A 25,882-nucleotide genomic window follows, 5' to 3' on the forward strand; every position below is an offset into this window, starting at 1 on the left:
ATGTCTTAATTGGGTGGGGGGGACGGCAAGCAGCGTTCAGTGCTGGTAGAACCTAGTGATGGCTTTCAGGATATCTCTCTCTCTCTCTCTCTCTCTCTCTCTCTCTCTCTCAACACCTGGCAGTCACTGTAAGTTAGTTTGGTTCTCTGCATGAGGCCAATGGCAGTAAAGGTGGACCATGTGGGTGAATGAGTGGAACGCCCACTGCTCTGTAAGAAAATGGACATTTTTAATGTGAAAAGCATGTGTCCTCTGATAGCTTTTGGTAGCCCTTGAGTCTTCTCAGGCTTGTTTCCAGCCTTCAGGACGAGGACAAGCAGACCCACGGCTGCTGCCCAGGCTGTGAGTGCTCTGTACCCAGTGGGAAGCAGCTGCCCGGGCTGTGGGTGCATTTCCTCCAGTGAGGAGCTGCTGCCCCAGCCAGGGACTGCAGGTACAGTTCATTCAGTCCTGGGAACTGCTGAAAACCAAGGTCTTGAGAAATTGTTCTCAAGATGTGGATGCCTCCTCCCAGGAGAGTTACAGCTTGGCCTGCTCACTTCCGGCCCTGGGCAGATTTCTTTCCACCTCAGGACGCCACGCACACTCATGTTTCCTGTGTTGCCTGATTAGGAACGGTTGGAAGGAGTTGCTCTAGAAGCTTCTGGGGGCAGACTTACCGGGGCCGCCTTAGCCACACGCTCAACACATGTGTGTGTGTGTGCATGTATGTATATATATGTGTGTGTGTGTGTATGTATATGTACATATGTTTGTATATGTGTGTATGTATATGTATATATGTGTGTATGTGTATATGTATATGTGTGTATATGTGTGTATGTATATATATGTATGTGTGTATATTTTGCGCATACAAGTGCATATTTGCAAGTGTGCTATGCATGCCTCTGTGAATACAGTGCCCATGTGTATTTGCATGTGCTATGCATGTGTGGCTGTGTGTTCATGTGGTCTGTGTACACACACGCATGTGTTGGCATGTATCCTGTGCATATGGATTTCTAACAACTCTGCTATATGTGGGAGTCTGGCCTAGGGCCTGGGTGCAGCAGAAGGCTTGATGTGCAGGTTCAGCAAACCACCAGGACTCTGGGTGTCCCCAGATGCGGTCCCCTCTGCTCCCCATCCTCAGCTTGCCCAAGCTCTTGTTCCTCTTCCCACTCTGTACTCTCTGCCCTGCCAAGGCCTTCCTGCTCCTATAGAGTTGCTCCGGACTTCAGGCCCAGCGGGCAGAATCCTCTGCATTGCAATGTGGCCATGCTCTATCCAGCGCTTCTCAATCTGTGGTCACATGATCCCCTCTGGGAGGTCGAATGACCCCTTCACATGGAGTTGCCTAAGGCCATTGGGGAGCATAGACATTTACACCAAAATTCATAACAGTAGGAAATTACAGTTATGGGGCAGCAATGAAAATAATTGTATGGTTGTGGGGAGTCACCACAGCGTGAGGATCTACATTAAAGGGTTGCAGCATTAGGAAGTTTGAGAACCACTGCCCACCCAGAGCTGACCAACACCAGGAAGTTTTTATTTATAGGCCAAGGCCCTGAAGCACGGCCCTAACTGACTGCCACATGCCCCTTGCAAAGGTGCCCAAAATTTTTGTCTCCCTGCCTTTCCCTGGCTGAAGCTGAGGCTGAGCCATGCCTCCCATCATCCCATTCAGTCTTTCAGCCTCCTGCACACAGCCTCTCCTTGTGGGTTCTTTCAGAACTGGATCTGCCCTCTCCAGTGTGTGTGGTCCCCTGAAAACACTCATCTATTTCCTAGTCAGGGAGCCTGTTCTCTGCATTTGGCCCTCCAGACTGTGGTGAACCCCGAGTTTCCTCTTGTCCTGCTAATGCGGAAGTGTAAGACCTGAGGCAGGGCAGAGGGGTACAGAGAGGTCCGAGCTTCCTCAGCCTCCAGAAAGCCTGTGGCGGAGTACAAATCTCTTGCAGAGGCCGTCTCAATAGCAAAGGCCAGGCCGCTTTATCTGCTGTGGGCAGAGTGACCCTCCTTCTTGTCAAACACAGCTGTGTTTGGGGAAAGGGAAGGCAAAGCCAATGTGACATCAGAGGGGTGGGCAGTTAGACTCACCCTCAGGTGGCCCAGGGGTGGAACCACTGAGTGGAGAAGAATGGGGGTGGGGAGAAGCCAGTGTGGGGCAGGGTGGGAGGGGACATACCAGACTTCTGCTCAGGAGGGGACAGCAGTTGGAGACAACCTTCATCTGTGCCTTGCTGAATAGACAGGACCACACAGCCGCTCTGAGACACAAAAATGGAGCCATTCTGCTGCCTCACAGTCTGTCCCGGGCATCGAGGGTGGGGTCAGTTAATGGGTAGACTCCAAGTCTGCTGGGGCTGACAGCGGTACGAGAAGTTGTGCGTGTCCTGTACACTAGCAAAGTGTAAGCAGGCAAGGCAATTTTTCTCTGCCACTTTCTCACTGGCAGGCTGCCATCTGCAGTTACAGAGAAAAGGATCGATTCTTTCGTTATTCGTCTTAAAAAGTAATCTTACAAGAATCTCTTTTAAAACCCCACAAACATAAACTTTTAAATTTAAAAATAATCAATTATTATTTCTACTTTAAATCCTCAGGGTGCGCATCTACCTATTACCAATTTTTTAAATTAAGTCACGTCAGGAATCTGAGGGGGGGAAAAATGGGCACAAGAAATTAATCATCGCCTTGATCACCGGCCCAGCTTCAGTAAAAGACTCACATCAGCCAGTGCTAGGGGAGGGGGAAAAAAGGGTTGTATGGTGTGTGTGTGTGTGTGTGTGTGTGTGTGTGTGTGTGTGTGTGTGCGTGCAAAGGGTTTTGCAGGCGACGGGTGTCTCTGGGAGAAGCTGGCCTCCTGAGTTCTTCTTCTGCCAGGCCTGGGTTTCTGGCACTGCCAACAGCACAGCCTGTCCCTGAACCCATCCCCCTAAGGTCACGGGAACACTTTAGAAACAAATAAAGACACACAGCCCTGACCTGGGAGGCTGCTCTCCCCGCCCTCACCACCACCACCACTGCCACCTCTTGGGAGCCTCATGGCTTTCACCCCAGCCTTGTCTAGGATGCCCTTGGCCTTATAGACTCCTCACTCCCATCATGCTCCTAGGATGCAAGCCCAGAGAGGGAGCAGGCACCTCTGGCCGTTAGGGAGATTTGCAGCTGGAGATACCCCAAGCATCAGGTTAGAGATTCCTGGGACTTTCTGCCCCTCCCCCATCCCTCCCCCCACCCCCATCCCCCACCCCCACCCCCCTGGCCAATCCTCAGTTCAGCTTTAGCAATTCTGTTTCCTCTCTGATGTCACCCTGCTCCGGTTAAGGTGAGTTCCCTCTGTCTGTCCAGCATGTCCTTCTAGGCCTCCAGCTAGGCTCTTCCCATTCCTGGACCTCCTAGGGGATTCCTCCTGCACAGGCTTAGGTTTCTGTTCACTTTAGCTTCCCCTAGGCCCAAGGTGAGGCTTCTGGTCCAGCATCCTGCTCACACAGTGCTCTCCTCCCTGCCCTGACAGCTGACTGATGGTCTCTCCTGGAGATCACACGGACTTCCTCTTTCTCAGGATTGTGCTGGGCTGAAGTGCCAGGGACAGAGCCTGACACCCAGAAAGGCAGAAGAGAGCATAAGTAGGAGAATCACAAGTTCGAGGCCAGGTTAAGCTACACCTTGAGGCCTTGTCTCAAAAATCCTGAAAGAGAAAGGGGAGGGGGGAGCAAGAAAGGGGGATGGGGGGGGAAGAGAGAGAAAGAAATCAGGACATTAACCCTAGGGCAAGCTGAGGCACACTGATTGTAGGAGCAGATTTATTCTGGAGTTAGCACAAATCCTCCAGTTCTCTCTGCCCAGAAACAGTGTCTCTAAATTGCAGGGCTCAGGTGTCACAGTGGGGAAAGAACAAGCAGGATGGGTAGCAAGCCCCCATGCTGTGGCCCCACCCAAGGACAGACAGCAGCCTATACGGGAGGCGGTGCCAGTGAGATAACCTCAGCTACCAGAAGGCTCAGACAGAAGGATCCCAAGTTCAAAGCTGGCCTGGGTTACTCAGGAGTGCAAGGCCGGCTTGGATAACGTACAGAGACCTATCTCAAAATGAGAAGCAAAATAAAGTTAGGATGTAGATCGGTGGCGGGGCTCTTGCTTAGCCTGTGTGAAACCTGGATTCCAACCTCAGCTCTGGGGGGCCGGCTCAGACATGGTTGGTCAGAGACGGCTCCCATTGGAACTATTTATCACCTCTGCCAAGTCAGGGGTCCTCAGAACCCCGCTGCACTGGTGCGGAGTAACAGGGAACTGCGCTCATCTGCTTCCTATCATGTGACCTCATTCCTTCTCATATACATATGGCGTTGAAAGTATTTAATCGCAGTCGGAGGTTTCTACTCCACCTTCGCTATTTAACACACAAACTTTATATTTACAACAAGCCTTAAACAACTCAAGAGCCGGGCAGATGTCTACCCTCTGTGCTGTCAGAATCTATTTTCCTATCGATAACCCCGAGTTATTACTGTGTTTCCCCTGGGCTGCTCTTAACCCCAATTGGCCAGCGCACGCGGCCATGTTCTCTTGACTTCTAACCCATAGCGGCTTCTCCTTCCTCCTCCTGCACTCTTCCTCCTCATGGTTCCTCTTCCACCCCAAGCCCTCGAGATCTAAACCCCATCTATGTCTCTTCTGCCCAGCTATTGGCTGTTGGCATCTTTATTGACCAATCAGAAATAAGTTGGCAGGGTCACGTGGTGTCAGTGCAGACTCTCTCCTTATCTCTGGGGCAACCAGCTCTGGGGCCCAAAATTAGAAAACAAGCAGCATTGTCCAATCATATTCACATATTAGAGAGGCGGTGGTGCGTGCCTTTAATTCTGGCACTTGGGCAGCAGAGGTGTGAAGATTGCCGTGAGTCTGAGGCCACCTGATCCACATCGCAAGTTCTAAGACAGCTAAAGCTACCTAGTGAGACCCTGTCTCCTAAAACCCACGCCTTATATAATTGCTTTTACTTATTAATATTTTAAGTAGTTTTCCATGTTGTTTCTACATACTTATATTTATACACACAAAATATACATGATGACATAAAATATCGAATAATGGGGGAGTAATACGTAATAAAGTGTGCATGGTACGTGTGAATAAAATTCTGATTGATATACGAACACCCCTCTCAATGGGATGAGGATATAGAAAATCCACTGGGGAAAAAGAGGGCAGCTGGGCAGGGTGTGGCAATCCTGCCTGAGGGGCCAGATCACGTGCCCATCACATGGTGAACAGTTTGAAGGCCCAGAACTGGCAGTTCTCATGGTCAAGGACTGATTGGCTCCTGCCTGTGTCTGGCCCAGGACTGAGGCAGGGGTCTTGATACTTGACTGACATCCCACTTCCTCATTAGACATGGCGAGAGTTTCTACAGAGGAAGGTAGTGGAGTCAGGCTGTCCCCTGGACTAAGCATAGCCCAGAAAGGCCAGAGCATAAACCCTGGCAGCTTTTGTCTCCTTGGGGCTTTCTTCAGGGAAAAGTCAAGTGCATGAGTCTCCCTTGGGCAGGGCTGTGGCTGCTTTGAGCCTTCCCTAAGATGCTCTCACTCCTCCAGGAAATTGTGGAAAACCCAGAATTCATTCTGGGAGGGGCCACCAGGACCGACATCTGCCAAGGGGAACTGGGTAAGTAGAGAGGAGAGGGATGCCCGGGGATCACACTTAAGTGCCACCAGAGCCAGAGTCACTCAGGCCCCTGAGGATCAGGATACAGGGCTGGCAGAACAAGGCCCAACCTGGGCCTCTCCCTCCCTGGTTTGCAGGTGCCTTCCCTGCATAGAGTCCAGAGGCTTCTCTAGCCCCCGCACTCCTGCTTTTCTGGTAGCATTGTGTTTGGGCTCTGGGCCTGTCTAAAAGTTCCCAGAGAGGTGAGTCTCCCCAGAGAGCACCTGATTCAGAGGCTCCTGACCCTTTGGCCCCACAATGGTGGCTCATGGTTTTATAGCTCAGTGTCGCCCACACTGTAAGCCTGTTCCCTGTCATGTTCTCTCCCTAAGATTGCACACTTCTGCCCCTTTTCCCAGCTGCCTTCCCAATGTTGCATATGAGGAACTGAGGCAAGGGAACCAAGGAGTATGTCCAAGGTCACTAGTGACAGATGGGCAGTCAGATTGCAAAACCGTGTTGGCCACAGAGACCGTGATTCTAGCCAGCAGCTTCCATGCTCACAATATTCCTCCTACAGGGGACCCTGGTGACCCTCACAGCAGCATCAGGAATTAGGGTGAACTGGGCAAAGTGGGGCTGGAGAGATGGCTCAGCGGTTAGGAGCGCTGACTGCTCTTCCAGAGGTCCTGAGTTCAAATCCCAGCAACCACATGGTGGCTCACAACCATCTGTAATGGGATCTGATGCCCTCTTCTGGTGTGTCTGAAGACAGCGACGGTGTGCTCGTATAAGTAAAATGAATAAATCTTTAAAAAAAAATAGGTGAAGCTTATTCTTGCTGACTCTGCCAAACAAAGACTGCACGGTATGTGCTGAAGAAGGAAGGGTGTTGTTTAGATCGAGCTACCCAGAGCCCAGGCTAACACTGTGGTCACTGTAGTGAGAACAGATCGTCCGGAATCTCAAGGAGAATCTGAGTTGTCTCCATAGAGAATCCCAAAGCCAGCTTCCCAAACTAGCGACAGCTAACTAGACGGAAGGGAGGGAGGAAGGAGATATGCAGATGATGGATTGAAGACAGACAATAGCTAATAGTCAATAGATAGATGATATATAGATGATAGAAGACAGATAAATTGAAAGCATAATATATAGAGATAGATTGTAAAAGACAGATCACATGTAATAAGTAGATAATTAGATGATAAATGACAATAAATGGTAGATAGTAAATATGTATGATTGATAATACAGATGAATGGTTGATAGATTGATAGATAGACCATAAAAAGTCAGTAGAGCATACCAATTAGACAGATATGACATATGGTTGACAGGTGGTAGATAGTACAATTGATGCATAAATGGTACATGCATGGTCAGTGGATGGATGGAAGAAGTGGGCAGGTGGATGATGCGTGGGTAGATTAGTGATGGCTGGGTGGGTGGATGGATGGATGGATGGATGGATGGATGGATGGATAGATGGATGATGGATGGGTTGATGGGCAGATAAAAAATTGCTACTAGTCCAAGCCCAGTCTAGGCTATAGGCTGGTGTCCAGGCCAGCCTGTCTATTGAATGAGACCCTGTCACAAAAGAGGAGAATGAAAGAAGGGAGAAAGGGAGGAAAGGGAAGAGAGATGGAGGGACGGAGGAAGGGAGGAAGAAGAAGGAAAGAAAGAAAGAAGGAGGAAAGCCAAGAAGGGGTAAAGGAAGGCAAAGGAGCCACCTTGGAGCTGTTGCTGCTCACAGCTCAGGATTGCAACAGGCACCACTAGGTCATTTCTGAGACCCTTTCCCCACCCACTGCCACAGAGCTACTGTGACACATCGCGTAACCCTAGTCCTCTGAGACCTTATGATGATGAGATGCAGTGGCTCCTGTGTCTGAAACAAGTTAGCAAACGTCGCCACAGTATCCAGGAGGCAACCACAGAACAGGGTGGAAGAGCAGGCTGGGCAGGCAGAGGGACAGAGATATTTGCTATCACAGAGGAGGCTCCACACCCCTCGGACATCGCTTTTTCTTGACTCCTGGGAATCAGAGTGATGTTACGTGACCTTCTCTCTGCAGGAGACTGCTGGCTCCTGGCCGCCATTGCCTCCCTAACCCTCAATCAGAAAGCACTGGCCAGAGTGGTACCCCAGGACCAAGGATTTGGTTCTGGCTATGCTGGGATATTTCACTTCCAGGTGAGGGAAACCTTGGGTTTGCTTGCGATGGGAGGTGGCCCAGGAGACAGTGTGTACAGCTGTGTGCTGTTGACAACCCGGAAGCTCAATGACAGTGTATGAGTCGTGGTGCCAATCCACATGGGATCTCCCTGGGGGACTTCCAGAGGAAGCAAGCACAGGGAGAGGGAAGTATACAGTATACTTTCCAGAGCTCTTCTCATAAGCAAAGAAGTCAAACATAGAACTGAAAAACAGCCATGAGCTCGTATGACTGAGCTGCACAGGGAGGCTTGTCCCTGCTGTGCTCCTGCTTCCTTTGCCCATCTCTTTCCACCTACGTAAACACACACAGTACATAGATGAGCACAAACACATGTTCATTTGTGTATACACCCACACACATGGGCACATATACCTGTACTCACAAACACACACATGCATGTAAGCAATGCACATTCTTAACAAAACTATAGACTCACACACAGTACACATAATAAATGTGCTAAGTCACATATATGCACACACATATATATGCATATGTATGTCTATGTGTATGTATATGCATATATGTATAGAATATATGTATGTGTATGTATAGTATGTGTAAGTATAATATATTGTGTATATATGGATATTATATGTATATGTGTATATATGTGTAGTATATGTATGTATATAGCATGTGTATGTGTGTATGTGGATATAGTATATGTATGTGTATGTGTAGTATATATGTATATAGTATATGTATGTGTATATAGTATGTGTGTATGTGTCTGTATGTGTATAGTATATGTATAGTATATGTATGTATAGTATAGTATGGTATATGTATGTGTATATGCATATATATAATATGTATATATGTTTATGTATGTGTATAGTATGTTTAGTATGTTATGCATGTGTATACTCTGTATAAGTGTAATATATGTGTAGTATTGTATATGTATATGTGTAGTATATGTATAGTACATGTAGGTGTATGTGTAATATATATATATATATATATATATATATAGTCACCCACATATTCACATACACACATTCTGTCCCATACCTGCATATTCACAGATAAACTCACCCACTGTTGTAGTTTCCTTCTTTCTGTCTCTGTGGTAAAACACTTGGATGAGAAGTAACTTAGGGAAGGAAAAGGTTTATTTGGCTTACAGTTTCATAAGGCTGTCCTTAATTCATAAAGAACTCATATTCCTTATTCATAACCCATAACTCATCACTGAGAGGAAGTCAGGCCAGGAACTTAAACAAAAACCATGAAGGAGTGCCGCTTACTGTTTGCGCACCAGTTCACTAGCTTTCTCATATTATCCAGGACTCTCTGTTGAAGACAGTGCTGTCCACAGTGTACGGAGCTCTCCCCCGTCAGTCACAGTCCAACATGGCCACGGGTCATCCGATCTGAACAATTCCCCTATGAAGATGCTCCTAGATGACTCTAAGCTTTGTCAGGTTGACAGCTGATACTGGCTAGGACACCTACACAATGCACTTTTAAATGTACACACTCACATGTGCATGTGCATACATGTGCATGCACACGGACACATATCTCATACATGCACATGAACACATATCTCATGCATGTACATGAACATAGACATTCAGGTTCATAACTACATGTATGTATATAGGTACTCACGCCCCCACACACATGTGCTCACATATGCAAACTCTCAGGTGCATTACCCATATGCCCCTCATGTCTATAATCACGGCACACAGGAAAACCAAATCCAAACACATTCGTGTTGGGGCTCCACCTACGTGGGCGGGAAAATGTGGGTTGGTGAAAGGCAAAAGCAGAGTGGAAGCGTGAATGGAGACTGGACTGGGTGTGAACAGAACTAATCTCACATCTTACATCCTCTCTCTCACATCTGCCCACCAGCATTAGCTCAGAGCACAGGCATGTGTGTCTACTTTGACTTCTCCCTTACCCACCTCCATGGTGACACAGTCCTGGAATTGATTTTCATGGTGGGTGAAGGCCCAGTATATGCTGAGTGAACAAAGCCCAGGTTACCCTGCTGTGAGACCCAGATGGCCTTGTCACAACATCCATGCAGCTCTGATGTGGCAGCAGATGAGATCTTCCTTGGAACACTAGGGCAGTTTGCTCAGGGGGAAGAACCATGGAGTTAGCATTTGCTGCTGGGCCCACACCTCAGTGTGACTCACCCTTGTCACCATGTCTTGCCCTGGGCACTAGTTCTGGCAGCACAGTGAGTGGCTGGACGTGGTGATTGATGACCGCCTGCCTACCTTTCGGGATCGCCTGGTCTTCCTCCACTCTGCCGACCACAATGAGTTCTGGAGCGCACTGCTGGAGAAAGCCTATGCCAAGTAAGTGGGGCTCCCTCCCCTTGCTCCTAGAAGCCTGGACTCATCCCCTCACAGGGTTGTTTGGTGGAGAGACTGGGATGCAATCAATAGGTAGGGAAGAATGGTCACCAGTGCTCAGGGACTTGTACACTAGGCCATTCTCATGAGATGACCTAGACATTTCCAGCTTCAAACATGGTGGCCATGTTTCCTGTCTCTCTGCCTTGCTGATCTGGCCTTGGCAATGCTGGCAGGAGAGATGCTAGGAGGAAGGAAGGCCCCTGGCTGTGCCCATGTGGGACAATGGTTCTTCAGGTCTCATACCAGGGTTTGCCACAGCTCAGCTGTGTGGCTTTAAGCTGTGCCAGTGGAAAGACAGCAGCTGTCCCCAAGTGTTCATTTCCCTCCTTTTAAAATTTGTCATAAAGTTCGCCCTTATAACATTTCAAGGGCATCGCTGCCATGTGACCAACCATAGCACCTGCCCTCAGTAGCAGTGACTACCTTGCAAAAGTAAAACCCAGTCCCCGAAAGACACTGGAGCCCCTTCCCTCTCCTTCCAGCCCCAGCTTCGAACCCTCCACTTCCTGTCTCTGCTGTTGAACCAGTCCAGGAACTTCGCATAAGTAGCACAGTCATGTCTAATCCCTAGCCAAATGGTCCCAATTCCCTCAGACCTCCAGTTCTAGCCTGCTAGTAATACTAAGTTCCAACCACATCACAAATGTATAAAATGAAACTTGATTCAGTTAGGAAGACAGTGGGCGCCTTCATCACCCTAGAAACACACATCTGAGAGATCAAAGGACGTGCTCTGGTAGATAAGGACATATCTCACTTTAGGCAGAACATGCTGATGCAGTGGTCCACACAGTGACTGAGCACTGGTGAAATGGAGGGCAGGTAGAGAAGCCAGCTGCTGGCTGTTGGAGGGTAATAGTACTCACCAGTGTGGAAGGGATTCTACACATGCTAATGGAGGGCACCAGAACACAGGGTAGATGTGTGATGATCCCACCAGAGCAGTGACGAGAAGTGCATGTGTGTGTACATAGGCTATGCACACAAACGCAAAAGGTCATGAATGCCTATAACCCCAGTGCTGTGGGGAGCAGAGACAGGAGGATCTCTGGGGTTTGCTGGCTTCCAGCCTCGCTCCAGGTTCAGGGAAAGACCCTGTCTCAGAATAAGGAGGAGAATGATAGAGCAGGACACTCAATGTCCTCCTCTGGCCTCTGTGTGTGTACACAGGCATGTGCATTCATACACAAATGTGAATATGCACCATACCTACTCACATAGATTCATGCACGCATACACACACACACACACACACGTGTGCACACACACACATCAAGAGGAAGCTGGACATGGTGATGAATGCCTGTAACTGCAGCTCCGGGGAAGCCGAAGCAGGAGAATGACCATAAGTTTGAGCTCAGCCTGGTCTGCATATTGAGTTTCAGGCTAGCCTGAGCTATACAACAATATTCTGTCTCCAATTTTCCCCCCTCAGGCTTGGTAACTTACACCTACAATCCTAGAACTGAAGATTCTGAGACAGAAGGATTGGTATGAGTTCGAGGCCAGCCTGCTCTATGGAGTGAGAGTCTGGCTCACACACAATCATATACATTCACACACACACACACACACACACACACACACACACACACACACACCCCAAGATGAAGCTGGCGTTGTGACTGATGCCCAGCTCTAAGGCAAGATCACCACAACAACAATAAAAAAGTAATCTCAGTACTTGGGAGGCTGAAGCAGGAGAACGAATAAATAACTGAGCATTTAAACATAAAAAAACGATGTTTGTGAGGAAGATGGCGGGACTGGCACGGACTACTGTCCCCTCGAGGTGTCAGCCTCGGTCGATATTCGCTAGTACCAGGGCTTGCCCCACCACCCCTCCTCACCGAGTCTGGATGGTGCTGTGTGAGCTGACCACATCCTGCCCCTCTTCCTGTCCCTCCACTCCCTCAAACAATCTTCTCTGCCGTCTTTGTAGGCTGAACGGGAGTTACGAGGCACTGAAGGGGGGCAGCGCCATCGAAGCCATGGAGGACTTCACCGGGGGTGTGGCTGAGAACTTCCAAATCCGAGAGGCACCAGAGGATTTCTACGAGATTCTGGAGAAGGCCCTGCGGCGTGGTTCCTTGCTGGGCTGCTCCATAGATGTAAGGGGTTGGCCGGCCCTGTGTAAACACCAACAGACAGAAATAGCAACCCAGAGGGGACATGAGTATCTGGAAGGGGGTCATCTTTAATTAAAACACACGTTGGTGGAACGCTTACCTAGCACACAGGCAGCCCTCGGGTCCAGCCCCAGCACTGTGTAAACCAGGCTAGTGAAATATACCTGTTATTGCCAGCACTCAAGAGACAGTGGCTGGAGAGCCCTAACCTCAAAGTCGTCTTCCATTACATGCCAGAACGAGCTGACACGACATGACACGAGACTGTCTCTAACGGACAAGCAAACACAAACTCGTATTAACACTTGTTGGGTGGCAATGGGCAAATACACCTGCTGCCAGGTGGAACTCCGCATGGTGCCTGGAGGCAGAGTTGTCTGTCTCTCCTGTCATGCTCGGGGCTGCTTCCCCAGTACCACACCAGCCAGGGCCCTGGCCGCCCTCAGAACCACTGCTGTTGGGCAGGATTTACCCACTGAAGGGAATCCACAGCTCTTCTGAAACATGTTCCTTTTATTTCTACACTGTGAAAAATCCACTGGAAAGAAAGCTAAGGGGGGTTTTCTAATTCCCCTATGCATAGAAATACACATAGAGATAAAATTTCATACCCTCTGTTTTTGAAATCTAATCAAGTTTCCCCTTTCTTCTTGGATTAACTGCAAAGATCGTGTGTGTGTGTGTGTGTGTGTGTGTGTGTGTGTGTGTGTGTGTGTGTGTGTGTGAATCATTCACTTTTCCTATAGGTTCACATTCATGAGCAAATCACATGTCACCAAGGAAGGCCTCTCCCCGTGTGACTGTGGGTGTCAGTCACTAAACTATCACTCGGGTGGCTGGTTTCTGTTTGGGGTCAGAAAGGTAGACTCATTGCAGTTGTGGGAGTCCCCCACTCTGGAAAGAGATTAGCTTTGCTGTGCGTCATTGATTAGCCTATTAGCGAGTCCTGTCCTCCCAGTTTCTAAGGCCTACATACATGGCTGCCCTTGAGGAGCTGAGGGCTGGGATGTGCTGAGGTAGGCGTGGGATGAGGCTGGGCCTGACACAGGGGAAAGCTGGCATAGATGACGGACCTAACTCTGGTCTTCCTCTGTTCTAGACCCTGAATGCCTCAGAATCTGAAGCCCGCACACCTTTGGGCCTCATTAAGGGCCATGCCTACACTGTGACTGGACTCGACCAGGTAGGGGCAGGGCCTACTGCAGGGGACAGAGGTGGGGGATTAGGTGTGTTGAGCAGCAGAGGACATCACACCTAACACGGGTAAGCTGTGGTAAGAAACAGCAGACAGGAGCCAGGGAGGAGGAGGGCAGTCCATGCACGCACCACACTCATCGTAGGGGGAATTGCAGATTTAGTGTTTATAAATTAATCATTTCCCAATTTCACAGCAGTCATATACAAGGGGAACACAGCCATTACAGGAGCAAATCAATAAATATAATCATACATGTACATGTATGCATGTATACATGTATGCTTATGTGCACACTTTTGCATATTTGTTCTAAATGCATACAGATATGTATAGCCATTATATATGCACATGTATGTAGAGACTAGGCATATTCACACATATATTCATGTTCTTTATGTACATATGAAGTTTATATAGGTATAAACACATGAACTATGTATACAGGCACATCTGTACATATTCACTATACAGATATGCATACAGATGTGCGATTGTTATATGAATGTATTGAGATCGGTCCTGCATCTGTTCCCATCACCCATGCTGAGACACCTGCTCATTTGAGTAGGCAGGTCAATCTGAGGTCAGCCCCATGACTTCTCCTCACCTTGGTCCACTTGCTTCTGTGTTCCGTCCTGGGTAAGGTGCTTGATCATGCCATACAAGAGTTGGCTTGTATGGTTACAGAGCTCTGAGCTTCTAACCTCTGAGACTTGTTTTGTTTTGTTTATTTGAGATAGAATCTCATGAATCCTATGCTGGCCTCAAATTTGTTATATAGTCTAGGCTAGCCTTGAACTTGTTATGTAGTGGAGGCTGGCCTTTTGACCCCCTGCTTCTACCACCCAAGAGATGAAAATATGAAATAACAGGTGCATGCCACCACACCTGGTTTATGCGATTCTGGGGATCAAACTCAGGAATTCTTGCATGCTAAGCAGTCAGTCTACTCACTGGAGCAGCCTACTGACTGAGCCACGCCTCCAGCCCACCTGACTTGATCTTTCATGTCACAATTCCACTCTCATTCAGCATATGACAGTAGACTGAGGTCTCTGGATACCTTGTAACCTCTAAAACCTTCCTCAGAGTCTCCCTTCCCTACCCAGTCCTCAGGAATGGCTGATTTATCTCCTACTGCCTCAGGCTTACCTACACCAACAGCAAGACTCTTCTCTGACCAACTCCGGTGAAGGTTTATATAGTGAGCCCTGTCTCAGAAAAGCAAGGAGTGGGCACAAAGGGGGACATGAGTGTGTGTGACACATCTTCACTGTGCTTTCCACAAGAGTTTGGATAATGACAGCTGTACATACAGATGGACCCCTGGGCATCACGGGTTGCTAAAAGCTTCATGGTGAGGACACCATGTTTATTTGATGCTTTTTCCTTGCAGGTAAACTTCCACGGCCAGAGAATCAAGCTCATCAGAGTCCGTAACCCTTGGGGCCAGGTGGAATGGAACGGGCCATGGAGCGACAGGTCAGTGGTTCCCCTCCATTCCTGCTCTGTGGCCAGTTCCCAGGCGCACATAGTCAGGGTGACCTGTGAGGACTGGCCTGTCCCAGAACTCTCTGCACTGCCTCTGCGTCCTACTTCATCACTTAGAACACCTATGTCAAACTTGATCCTTGACAAACAACTCTCAGGATGGCTCTTTCCCTGTCACGTGATCACGTTGCTGATGGATGTGTTGTTGTCACTGGGGTAACAGGAAGGAATATGGCTCCAGTTATAACTGACTGTGTGTGCATGTGTGTATGTATGTGTACATGTGTGTTGGGTATGTGCATGCATGTGTGTGTGCGCCTGTGTGCACATGTATGTGTGTGTTAGGGTATGTGTGTGCAAGTGTGTGTACACCTGTGTGCACATATGTGTATGTGTCTGTTAGGGTATGTGTGAATGTACATGTGTGCATGTGTGCCCATGTATATATGTGTGTTAGGGTATATGTGTGCATGTGCACATGCACATACATGTTTTGTGTGTGTGTGTGTGTGTGTGTGTGTGTGTGTAAGGGTGTACATGTGTATTTTGAGGCCAAGAATCCCTGAAACACTGCAGGTCACTCTTAGGTTCTCTATCAGCCATTGATCACTGGCTAAAAGCCCACAGTCTAACACAGAAACAGAAGGAGAACAGGAAGTTGGCCCCTTACTGGGCTCTGCTAATATGGGAAGGCTGTGCTTTCAGGGCTGTGCCCACCTGTCCTTTGGACAGTGATCCAGGTGACAGGGAATTGAGAAGCTGTGGCCTTTCCACCCTCTTGCAACTTTCTTGTCCTGCTGGTCTGCACTGCCCTGTCCAGATCTCAAGGGGAATGGCTGGGAAGGACTCTGACCAGGACGGCAAGGGAAGGGCAAGACTGGCTTCCCTCTGCCTGTGGAAATGGGAAGAACTGAGGGAGAGAAAACCTGAAGTAATAAGACTGACATTGAGACCAGAGCTGGTGTCCAGTGCCGCCCATCAAAGACATAGCTTAGTCACTCTGTCTGATCACTGGGTGTGACCCACTTAGAAGAAAATGGTTCAGTGAGCAAACCGAGGCCCTCAGCTCTCTTCTCTGTCCTGCCGGGCCCTCTCTGGATTCCATGAACCCTGCCCAAGTGAACACAGACCTGTTACACCATCACAGCACCACCACAGAAGTGAAGAGATTGAAATGATGGCAACACCCTTTACCTGAAGTTTCGCCACCCATAGTTTCTGTTGAATATGGTCGACTGAGGTCTGAAAATATAGTATCATGTGGAAAATTCTAGAAATAAATGTTAACTGTCACACCATTCTTTGTGGGGTGGTGAATCCTACACTGTATTATAGACCAGTACAAGTGTGTTCAAGTAACCTTATTCCACTTAATGACAACCCCAAGTGTGAGAAAAGTGACACTGGCTGCTTAGACAGTCAGAGAAACCAGAAAATTCACCCCTGGAGTAAAAACATAAAAGTGTTCAGCTTACTTAGGAAAGAAAAGCATTGTATGTTGGGTTTTCTAAGATCTTCAGGATAATTAGAGCAATAGATGACAGATGTAGATTGATAAATGATAGATGCATACATACATGATACATATATACACAGATGTTACATACATACATGATACATATGTAAATACATAGATGCATAGGCAGATATATAGATATATACATACATGGATAGATACATAGATGATACATAGATGCATAGATAGATACATACATACATGACACATATATAGATACATAGATGCATTGACAGATACATAGATATATGCGTAGATACATACATAGATACATAGATACATAGATGATACACAGATGCATACACAGATACATAGATATATACATACGTAGATGCATAGATGAATGGTAGATAAAAGAAGCATCAGTGTATGTCAAATGAGTCGATGGATAGGTGATGGATGAACAGGTGATGGGTAAATTGATGGATAGACAATAGGCTGGTGACAGATGGACAAATGCACAGATGATGGAAAGATGGATGCATGGATGATGGACAATAAAGGATGGGTGGATACATTAATGAATGGATGCTTAGACAGTGATAAGTTGGGATGGTGAACTGAAACGAGTGTCAGATGATGGATGAATGCATAGTTAGATAATGGATTGGATGGATAGATGGAAAATGATGGGCTGATGAAGGTGTAGATAGGCAACAGGTGGGTGAATGGATACGTTAATGGGTGAACAGATAGATGACGTTTGAAGGATGGGTATGTAGATGAGGGATGAGTAGAAAATGGTTGAATGGATGCTGGGTTAACGGATGGGTGGATGGATGCTGGATTAATGGATGGATAGATGGATGAGTGAGTAGATGGATGGTGGGTGAATGCATGGACAGATATATCACAAAATGATATAGATGGATATGAGTGATAGGTATAGTTGGAGAGTAAATAGAAAACAGATAACACACTCATGTAACTTTTGCCACATCGTTGCTCTGATTGTCCCTCTTAAGTAGGCATTATTGCTAAACTCTTCCTGTGTATCTATAAACCAAACTTCACTATCTGTGAATATATAAGAAAACATGAACAGGACTCTGTTCTTGTGGATTTAGCATCCCCTGGGGCACCTAGAACCGACCCAGAAGACTCCTGGGTCAGAAGGCAGCAAGGAAATCACAACACGCAGCACTGAGACTGCAAGGCCAAGCTTGAGCTGGCGAAGGTGTCAGCGTTTCTCCTTCACGGCTCTCCTTGAGAGTGAGTTCTACGCCTGCTTGAGCCTTCGGTGGGACCTGAATTTGGACTCACCCATGGCAGACCCTTTCTGAGCTTCTGGTCACATAAACAGGGCACTCCATATTTCAAATGGCCACCACAAGCATTAGAAGCACTACCCAAGGGTCAGTTTATAAACCAGAAGGACCTTGGCATGCTCCAGGTCACAGGCAGGCTGTGAGTTAGGGACATTCATGAACTGTAACCTCCAGCTGGGCTACTGCGTTCACAGTTCCTTGTGACTGTCCCATAATGACCTATGAAAGGACCGCTTACCCACAGCACTTGGAAGTACACCTCCTAGCCACCATCTTGCCGGAGCCAGTGGTGAGCTGGCTTCATGTCCCTGGGCCCAGTGAACCTCACTAAAGAGAGTAATGAACCCCACACCATGCATATTTAGTTGGTGTGGTCCTGGAGAGGTGGAGCACCCAGGCTGAACTGTGGCTCTGTCCTCTCAGCTCTCCTGAGTGGCGCTCCATGAGCCTGGAGGAGCAGAAGCGCCTAGGTCACACCGCCCTTGACGATGGAGAATTCTGGTAGTGTCATCCTTCCATTTTTGTTTGAAATTGGGGTGCATGGGGCAACACCCACCATCCTTGTCCCCTTTCCTTCTTCATCCCCTTCCCTACCCCCTCTTTCCCCCTGTCTTCCTCTTCCCGGGAGGGACCCCTGGGTCTCCTTCCCAAGAAGGGTGTTAGATGGTTGACCAGTGCCATCATCATAACACTCCGGAGCACCCATCCTCCCCTCTGTCTCAGGATGGCATTTGAGGACTTCAAGACCCATTTTGACAAAGTGGAGATCTGCAACCTCACGCCTGATGCCCTGGAGGACAACACCCTCCACAAGTGGGAGGTGACCATCCACCAAGGAAGCTGGGTTCGTGGCTCCACCGCCGGCGGCTGCCGCAACTTCCTGGGTGGGTGGCTTCTCTGTCCTTCTCTCTCCTATCCCCATAGCAAATCTGTCTGGGGACATGGAAAGGGGTAGTGTGTGTGGAGCTGGACAGCAAAGTTGGGATGACCAGGGAGACAACAGCTGAGCCTTAGGCAGGACGCTGGTAGGGGAGCTCGGGAAATGCTCTGTTATGAGGTTCAGGAACATACATAAAGTGGATGACAAGTCACACCAGGCTGGCGGGAACGAGGGTCTGTTGTCCAACCGCACCTCAGAGAGGTGGGGCAGGTGTTGGAGTCTTTAAAGGCTGCGTGGGTGATGACAGAAAAGTTGGAGGAAGTATGAGGCAGGAGCTTGGAAGGTTGCTGAGGATGAAGGAAGTAGGGTGAGAGGGCTGATGGGAAAAGGGAGGGAAAAGACCACCTTTTCGGGATTAGAAGCTGTTCATGAGGTACCAGGGAGAGTGTGTCCTGAAAAGGTTGGATCTTGTAACTTTCTTCGTTGTGTCGGTGTTAGGTGTGCTGGACTCATGCATCTTACTTTTATTTTTGTCAGTTTTTTTTTCCTGCGTTCATTTGAGTATAGAGACAAAGGCAAACCTTGGCTGTCAGTCCTCAAATGTTTTTGACACAGGGTTTCTCCCTGTTCAGAAGAGCCTGCCAAGTAGGCTAGTCTGGCTGGCCAGTGACCACCAGGCTGCCTGGCTCCACATCTGAGCACTAAATGCACGCTGGGACACCTTGTGTTTCCATTTACCACGTTTATTCAGTGTGTGTGTGTGTGTGTGTGTGCGTGCATGCGTATTTGTGTTTGTGTTGGTGTGTATTACATGTGTGTGTGTGTTTGTGTGTGCAGGCTCCTGTCTTTGTGTGCATGTGTGTGCATATGTGTGTTTGTGTATGTGTGTTTGTCTGTGTGTTTATGTGTATGTGCATGTGTAGTTTGTGTATGTGTGTTCATGTGTGCACATGCATGCATATGTGCATGTGTGTGCATGCATGCATGCATGTGTGTTAGTGTGTATGTGCATGCATGTGTGTGTTTGTGTGTATGTGCATGTGTGCATGCATTCATGCGTGTGTGTGTTTGTGTGCATGTTTATGTGTGTGTGTGTGTGTGTGTGTGTGTGTGTGTGTGTGTGCGCGCGCAGGTTAGGGGACAGCTGCTGGCAGTTGGCTTTCTGCCTCTCCCTGAGAGGACCCAGGTCATCAGCCTTGACAGAAAATGCCTTTCTCTACTGAGCCTTCTTGCCGGGCTTTTTGTTTGTTTATTTTTGTTTTGTCAGTTGTGGGGTTTGGGAGTAGATTCCTGGGAATCGAACTCAGGTGCCAGTACATCAAGCACCTGGCCATCTGTGCTCTGATTTTGTATTTTTAAGGACGTGATAGTAATTCTGCCCCCTTTCAAATGGCAGACACCTTCTGGACCAACCCACAGATAAAGCTGTCTCTGACAGAGAGGGATGAGGGCCAGGAGGGCTGCACTTTCCTAGCAGCCTTGATGCAGAAAGACCGCAGGAGGCTCAAGAGGTTTGGTGCCAACATGCTGACCATTGGCTATGCCATTTACCAGGTAAGGGACCTGCCTTTCTCAGCATCCTTGCAGTGGCTTTGAGCTTCCTGTGGCTTCTGGACCTTGTGTCATGATCAAAAGTCAATCGTCCAACTGAGCATGAAGAACAGTCATGTCTTCCTGACAACCCCTGCTTTCTCTTGCAGTGCCCAGACAAGGACGGACACCTGAATAGGGACTTTTTCAGGTACCATGCCTCTCTGGCCCGAAGTAAGACATTCATCAACTTGAGAGAAGTCTCAGGCCGCTTCCAGCTGCCCCCGGGAGACTATATCCTCATCCCCAGCACCTTTGAGCCACACCAGGAGGCTGACTTCTGCCTGAGAATCTTCTCTGAGAAGAAAGCTGTTACTCAGTGAGTTGTGGTGGTCATAGAGCCCTTTTCCTCACTGGGTCCTGTACCCCCAAAAGGCCACTGGGGAGTCTAGCAAAGGTCACCTGCTCAGAGAGTGAAATGGGAAGAGAGACTTGCATCCCAGAGCTCTCCAGATCCCTTCTCCAGCACACCCGTGATGATCCATCTGCTCCTGGAGTCCTGCTCACTGGCCTTCTTGGATGAAGCCCTTCATGTCTCAGACCCGATTCTTAAGAAGCTTCTAGAGTCAGGGGTTCATATAAGGAATCTGGACCTGTTTCCTTACACCATGGGGAGGTGACTGTTGGAAGTTTCCAGAATCATGCCCTCTTTCAGCTTCCTGATGAGGGTGAACCATTTCACGCTGCCGCCTCACACCATGGAGTGTTAAATAAGGTCTTTTTAAATGGATGCCTCCTTTTGCTACCATTCCCCACTGCTGTCAGTGACCTTGTGTATGACACAGGGGAAATGCTTCATGATATAAAAACTCACTTTTTTAATCTAGAGGAAAACCTAGCTAGAGCAGAAGTTCTCAACCTGTGGGTCATGACCCCTTCAGGGCTTGAATGACCTTTTCATGGGGGTCACCTAAGATCACCAGAAAACATAGATTATAACAGTAGCAAAATTACAGCTACAAAGTAGCAACACAAATACTTTATGGTTGGGGGTCACCATAACATGAGGCCACAGCATCAGGAAGGTTGAAAACCACTGAGCTAGAGAATTCCAAATACAGCCCAAGAAGAGACCATGCACAGATCTGTCAAGAAGCTGCCCATCCACCTTTACCTTCTGTGCAGTGAGGCAGAACGGGACTGTTGCACCATGGGTAATGGGCGGTGGGAGGGGGGGGCAGTTGTGAAGCCTGGTTAGGGTTTTCAGTGTAGGCTCCATCAACAGAAGGGAGGAGGTCTTCACATTTCTCCCGCGTTTCCCTGGATGCTGACACAAGTCGAGCACAGGTTCCTCAGCGTCCATTCTCACAGAACACCTAGATAAGTCCGAGGCAAACATATCCAGTACAAAACAGAGCCGGGCGACACCAACTGTTGTTCTCGACAAAATCTAAAACGTTTGATTTTATCAGTAAAGACTTGGGAGGCAGATGCTAGCTCAGAGAGGCGGAGACAGCATCCAGCTAACCTTCCTTCTTAGCCGATGTCCCAAAAGGGAAAGCAAGGCTCTCCTCCATGCTGTCTCAAAAACCCTTCAAACCGGATGCCCCTCCCTTCTACTTCCTGTGTTTCTGTCCATTCCTCTTGCTCTCTATGGTTTTTTTTTTTGTTTCCCTATATTCTCTCCCTGTATACTGGTCGCTTGCTCTGCCTCTTAATCTCTGGTTAACTTTATTTAATCCTGTTTACAAAAAACAGAAAGCTCGGGGCCGGGGATTTAGCTCAGTGGTAGAGCACTTACCTAGGAAGCGCAAGGCCCTGGGTTCGGTCCCCAGCTCCGAAAAAAAGAACCAAAAAAAAAAAAAAACAGAAAGCTCTTGGGTTAAAGGTGTACGCTAGGGCTGAGCCATCATCCCACAACCAGAAACACATTTTTCCCCCAATAAATAGCACAGTCTTGAGGTTCACAGTGTAATCAAATCTTGCAACAACCTACCCTAAGCTTTCTATCCCATCAGAGGACTGAAAAGCTGAGTCCTGATAGTCCCTCAATGAAGCAGGGCCCGAGGGGTTGAGGATTTAGCTCAGTGGTAGAGCGCTTGCATAGCAAGCACAAGGCCTTGGGTTCGGTCCTCTGCTCTCGAAAAAAAAAAAAAAAAAAAAAAAAAAAAAAGAAGCAGGGCCCAAGCCAACACTGTGTTCACTTCAGAGGGGACAAACTGAGCTGTGTCTGCAGAGAGGACAAACCGAGCTGTGTCTGTTAGTGTGGCTCTCGAGCACAGCCCCTAACCATCAGCATTTCTGGAGAGATGATGTCCTGTGTGTCCAGGGAAGAATGAGGGAGGGGATAGTGTCTTGGTTACTTTCCCTGTGATAAAATGCCCTGGCTAGAGCAATTTGAGGTTTCATTCTCAGCTAACAACTCTAGGCACATTGGTAGGGCAATCAAGGCAGTAGAAGCTTGAAGCACCTGGTCACGCCGCATGGGTAGCCAAGTGAGAGACAAAGGGTGCTGCTTGGCGGCTGCGTCCTTCTGTGACCCAATCCAAGAAGGATGAGCATTGAGCAGGCCTACCAGCATCTCTGACCAAGCGTGTCACCTCTCCATGGGTTTTAGAGGTGTTGTGATTCTGCAGTTCGCCTCGAGCACCCTCTTCAGAGTCTATCAGGAAAAGAGGGGCCACTGATACAGTCTCTGGCTTTCAAGGTCTGAATGGCAAGCTTCCCTGGGTTAGGGTCATGTCAGTCTCGCTCTCTGTGGCACACTGGACAGGGCTGAAAGGCCGAGGAGGGGATATTGACACAAGGGGAGTTGAATGAGTGACACTGAACAGGTTCTGACAGGCAAGACCCTTGCTCTAGTCCAGTGAGGTGCACATCAACAAATGAGACCCTGTGTTTTCTGCCACTGCAGGGACCTGGATGAGAACATAGACATTGACCTTCCTGAGGTGAGTCCTCTGCTGTGGCTCTAGGGGAATGGGGTTCCGCTGAAGGTTCTAGAACTCTTCTTCACACCAATTCAAAACTGAACTCAGGGTTGGGCAGTGGTAACTCATACCTTTAATCCCAGCACTTGGGAGGCAGGGGCAGGTGGATCTCTAAATGTTTTAGGCTAGCCTGGTTTACAGAGTGAGTGCCAGGACAGCCAAGGCTACACAAAGAAACCCTGCCTCAAAAATAAAGCAAAAGGTAGGGGATCGAATCCAAGAGACGACAACTGGGTAAGCACCCTGGCTGATTCTAACCTGCAGCCCAGAGCTTCTGTTTCTCAGCCCACACAAACCATGGGGCTGGACAGTGGCCAGGTGGATGCTTGGGATAAAGTTCTCTTGAGGGGCTTCCCTCTCTCCTAAGAGACCCCTTGCTAATTGTGATGGCGATGAAACACCTTCACATTTACTTCACTTAAGAAGATAACCACAGGGCTGGAGAGATGGCTCAGTGGTTAAGAGCACTGACTGCTCTTCCAGAGGTCCTGAGTTCAATTCCCAGCAGCCACATGGTGGCTCACAACCATGTGTAATGGGATACAACACCCTCATACTCATATACATTAAACACACAAACACATAATTAATAAAAATGTTTAAAAAAATAAAAGAAGATAACCACAGTGGAACACACTTGTAATTCCAGCCCATCAGAGGTGGGGGGCAGGAGGATCAGCTAGGACAGTCTGGGCTACTGGGTGAATGTAAATAAGACCTACAGGGGATTAGAGACCCTGTCTCAGAATATACACACCGAAAGGGGACGATAAAGGAAAGGGGAAGGGATAGGAGGGGGATGAAGAGAAGAAGAAGGTAAGACAAATGAGGTGGATTGATTTGGGGAACCCAGGAGTCATGGCAGGAGGGCTGTGAGGATCGTGAAGATGTGCTTACGTTCTATCTACAGACATGTATATGTCCATGTGCCGTATATACGTCATGAAGTTAGACGTGGGGCTAACCGGAAAGAGGAAGGGGTCTAGACGTTACTACAGGAGAGGCTAAAGGAGGAAATAATAAGGTCAAAACATATATGATATGCTTGGCTCAAAACGTCACTGTGAAATCCAAAGCTGTACGATGAATATTGAATATCCGAGGGGTGAGGGAGACACGATCAGCACTTCTGAAACAGTCAGAACTTCCTGGGCTGCAGAGCCTGCTGCTCTGTGCTGCCCCCTAGGGCCGCAGTTTATAAATGGGCCGAAATCTACAGAAACCCTTTGCCAGCTCTGGGTGCTGGAGAGACTCTTGAAAGGCTCTTCTCTACCGAGAGAGATAATGGATCAGGTGATGAGGCTGGAGCATGGCAGCCCTGTGCCTGTCAGGCCTAGACACCCTTAGCCTTCACCTCCATGTCAAATGTTCCCACTCTGGCCAACATGTGGTCACTCAAACTGAACCTCACGTCCCCAAGATGAAAGCAAGTTGTTCATCTAGCTTTGAGAAGTCAGGAGATGCCGAATGAGCCTGACAGGCTAGCTCTATCCGTGCCACTCGGAAGGCCCCCTGCCTTAACCCCCGAGTTAAATCTCCGGAGCAGTTTGCTGCTCACCTGCATGTTCCCTGCCGGGTATGTCCCATTCCTTTCTTCTGTTGTGTGGGAATTGAACCAGGCGGGTCCTTCCACGTGCTAGGGAAGACCTCTCTGGCTTTTCCTTCAGTGACAGCGTGGTGTCCAGTGTGGGCTCTTCTCTTCTGTTATTTATGTGAGAAGGCGTGTGTCAGACTTCTCTCTGTGAGCCCGTCTCTGCCCTTTACACAACCTTCTTTGGTTCTTTCAGCTTCCAAAGCCGACACCACAGGAGGAGGAAACCGAAGAGGAGCGGCAGTTCCGGGCCCTGTTCCGTCGAATTGCTGGTGAGGTAGGATGCAGCCAGCCGCCGTGGTCTCCTCCGACCTCCGCCCCTGCCCTGGCTTAGGCTTCCCAGTAGAAGACAGTGATCGTGAACAACAGCACCTCCCCATTCCCCAGTGGGCTTGTTGTAAAGCCAGCTCTGGTCCCTAGAAGCCTGAGCACCAGCTTGCTGACAAGTGTCAATCAATTCACCTCTGTTGGGGTGGGACTCAGGTTAGGGGTGGGACTCAGGTTAGGGGTGGGACTCAGGTTAGGGGTGGGACTAAGGTTAAGGTTAGGGTTACTCAGCGCAAGGCCCTGGGTTCGGTCCCCAGCTCCGAAAAAAAAGAACCAAAAAAAAAAAGGTTAGGGTTACTCACATGAGCTCAGAACTGACCCAAAGATCTTTACTGTAGATCAGAAAACTTCAAAGGGACCAGTGACAGCCACCACACCCAGCTCCCTAAGTGTTTTTTTGCACAAGGAGGTCTGGCAGGCTCCTCCGCACACCTGGGGGTTGAACCAGCTCATGTGAACATGGTCACAGTTGGCAATATTATAACATATGCCAGTCTGAAGCTTCCAGCCTGGGGAAGGGTCTTTGGGATGTCCAGCTCTGGTAAGCAAGTAAATTGTATAGGATATGGCTGCCCTGACCAGGGAAAACAGGCATTTAGTGGCACAGCCAGCCACCCAGTTTGGTAGAGAGCAAGACCGGACTGAGCAGGTAGAACTTCACCTGGGGGGCGGGGCGCTTTTGTTTGTTGTTGCTAATGACGAATGCTGTACACACACAC

The 25,882-nt window shown here is 48.6% G+C and overlaps 1 protein-coding gene across 1 annotated transcript in view; it reads left to right on the forward strand.

The window, feature by feature from the left end:
- Window positions 1–25,882, forward strand: part of Capn9 (calpain 9) — a 36,964-nt gene that overhangs the window by 1,894 nt on the left and 9,188 nt on the right. Inside the window, exons 2-13 of the mRNA NM_001271140.1 lie at window positions 5,586–5,655; window positions 7,716–7,834; window positions 10,050–10,183; window positions 12,186–12,354; window positions 13,472–13,555; window positions 14,967–15,052; window positions 18,269–18,346; window positions 18,569–18,729; window positions 20,122–20,279; window positions 20,426–20,634; window positions 23,170–23,206; window positions 25,033–25,113. Coding sequence (NP_001258069.1) covers window positions 5,586–5,655; window positions 7,716–7,834; window positions 10,050–10,183; window positions 12,186–12,354; window positions 13,472–13,555; window positions 14,967–15,052; window positions 18,269–18,346; window positions 18,569–18,729; window positions 20,122–20,279; window positions 20,426–20,634; window positions 23,170–23,206; window positions 25,033–25,113 — 1,386 coding nt within the window. The remainder of the gene's footprint in view (window positions 1–5,585; window positions 5,656–7,715; window positions 7,835–10,049; window positions 10,184–12,185; window positions 12,355–13,471; window positions 13,556–14,966; window positions 15,053–18,268; window positions 18,347–18,568; window positions 18,730–20,121; window positions 20,280–20,425; window positions 20,635–23,169; window positions 23,207–25,032; window positions 25,114–25,882) is intronic.

Source organism: Rattus norvegicus, chromosome 19 (assembly GCF_036323735.1).
Source record: "Rattus norvegicus strain BN/NHsdMcwi chromosome 19, GRCr8, whole genome shotgun sequence".
NCBI classification, from domain to species: Eukaryota; Metazoa; Chordata; class Mammalia; order Rodentia; family Muridae; genus Rattus; species Rattus norvegicus.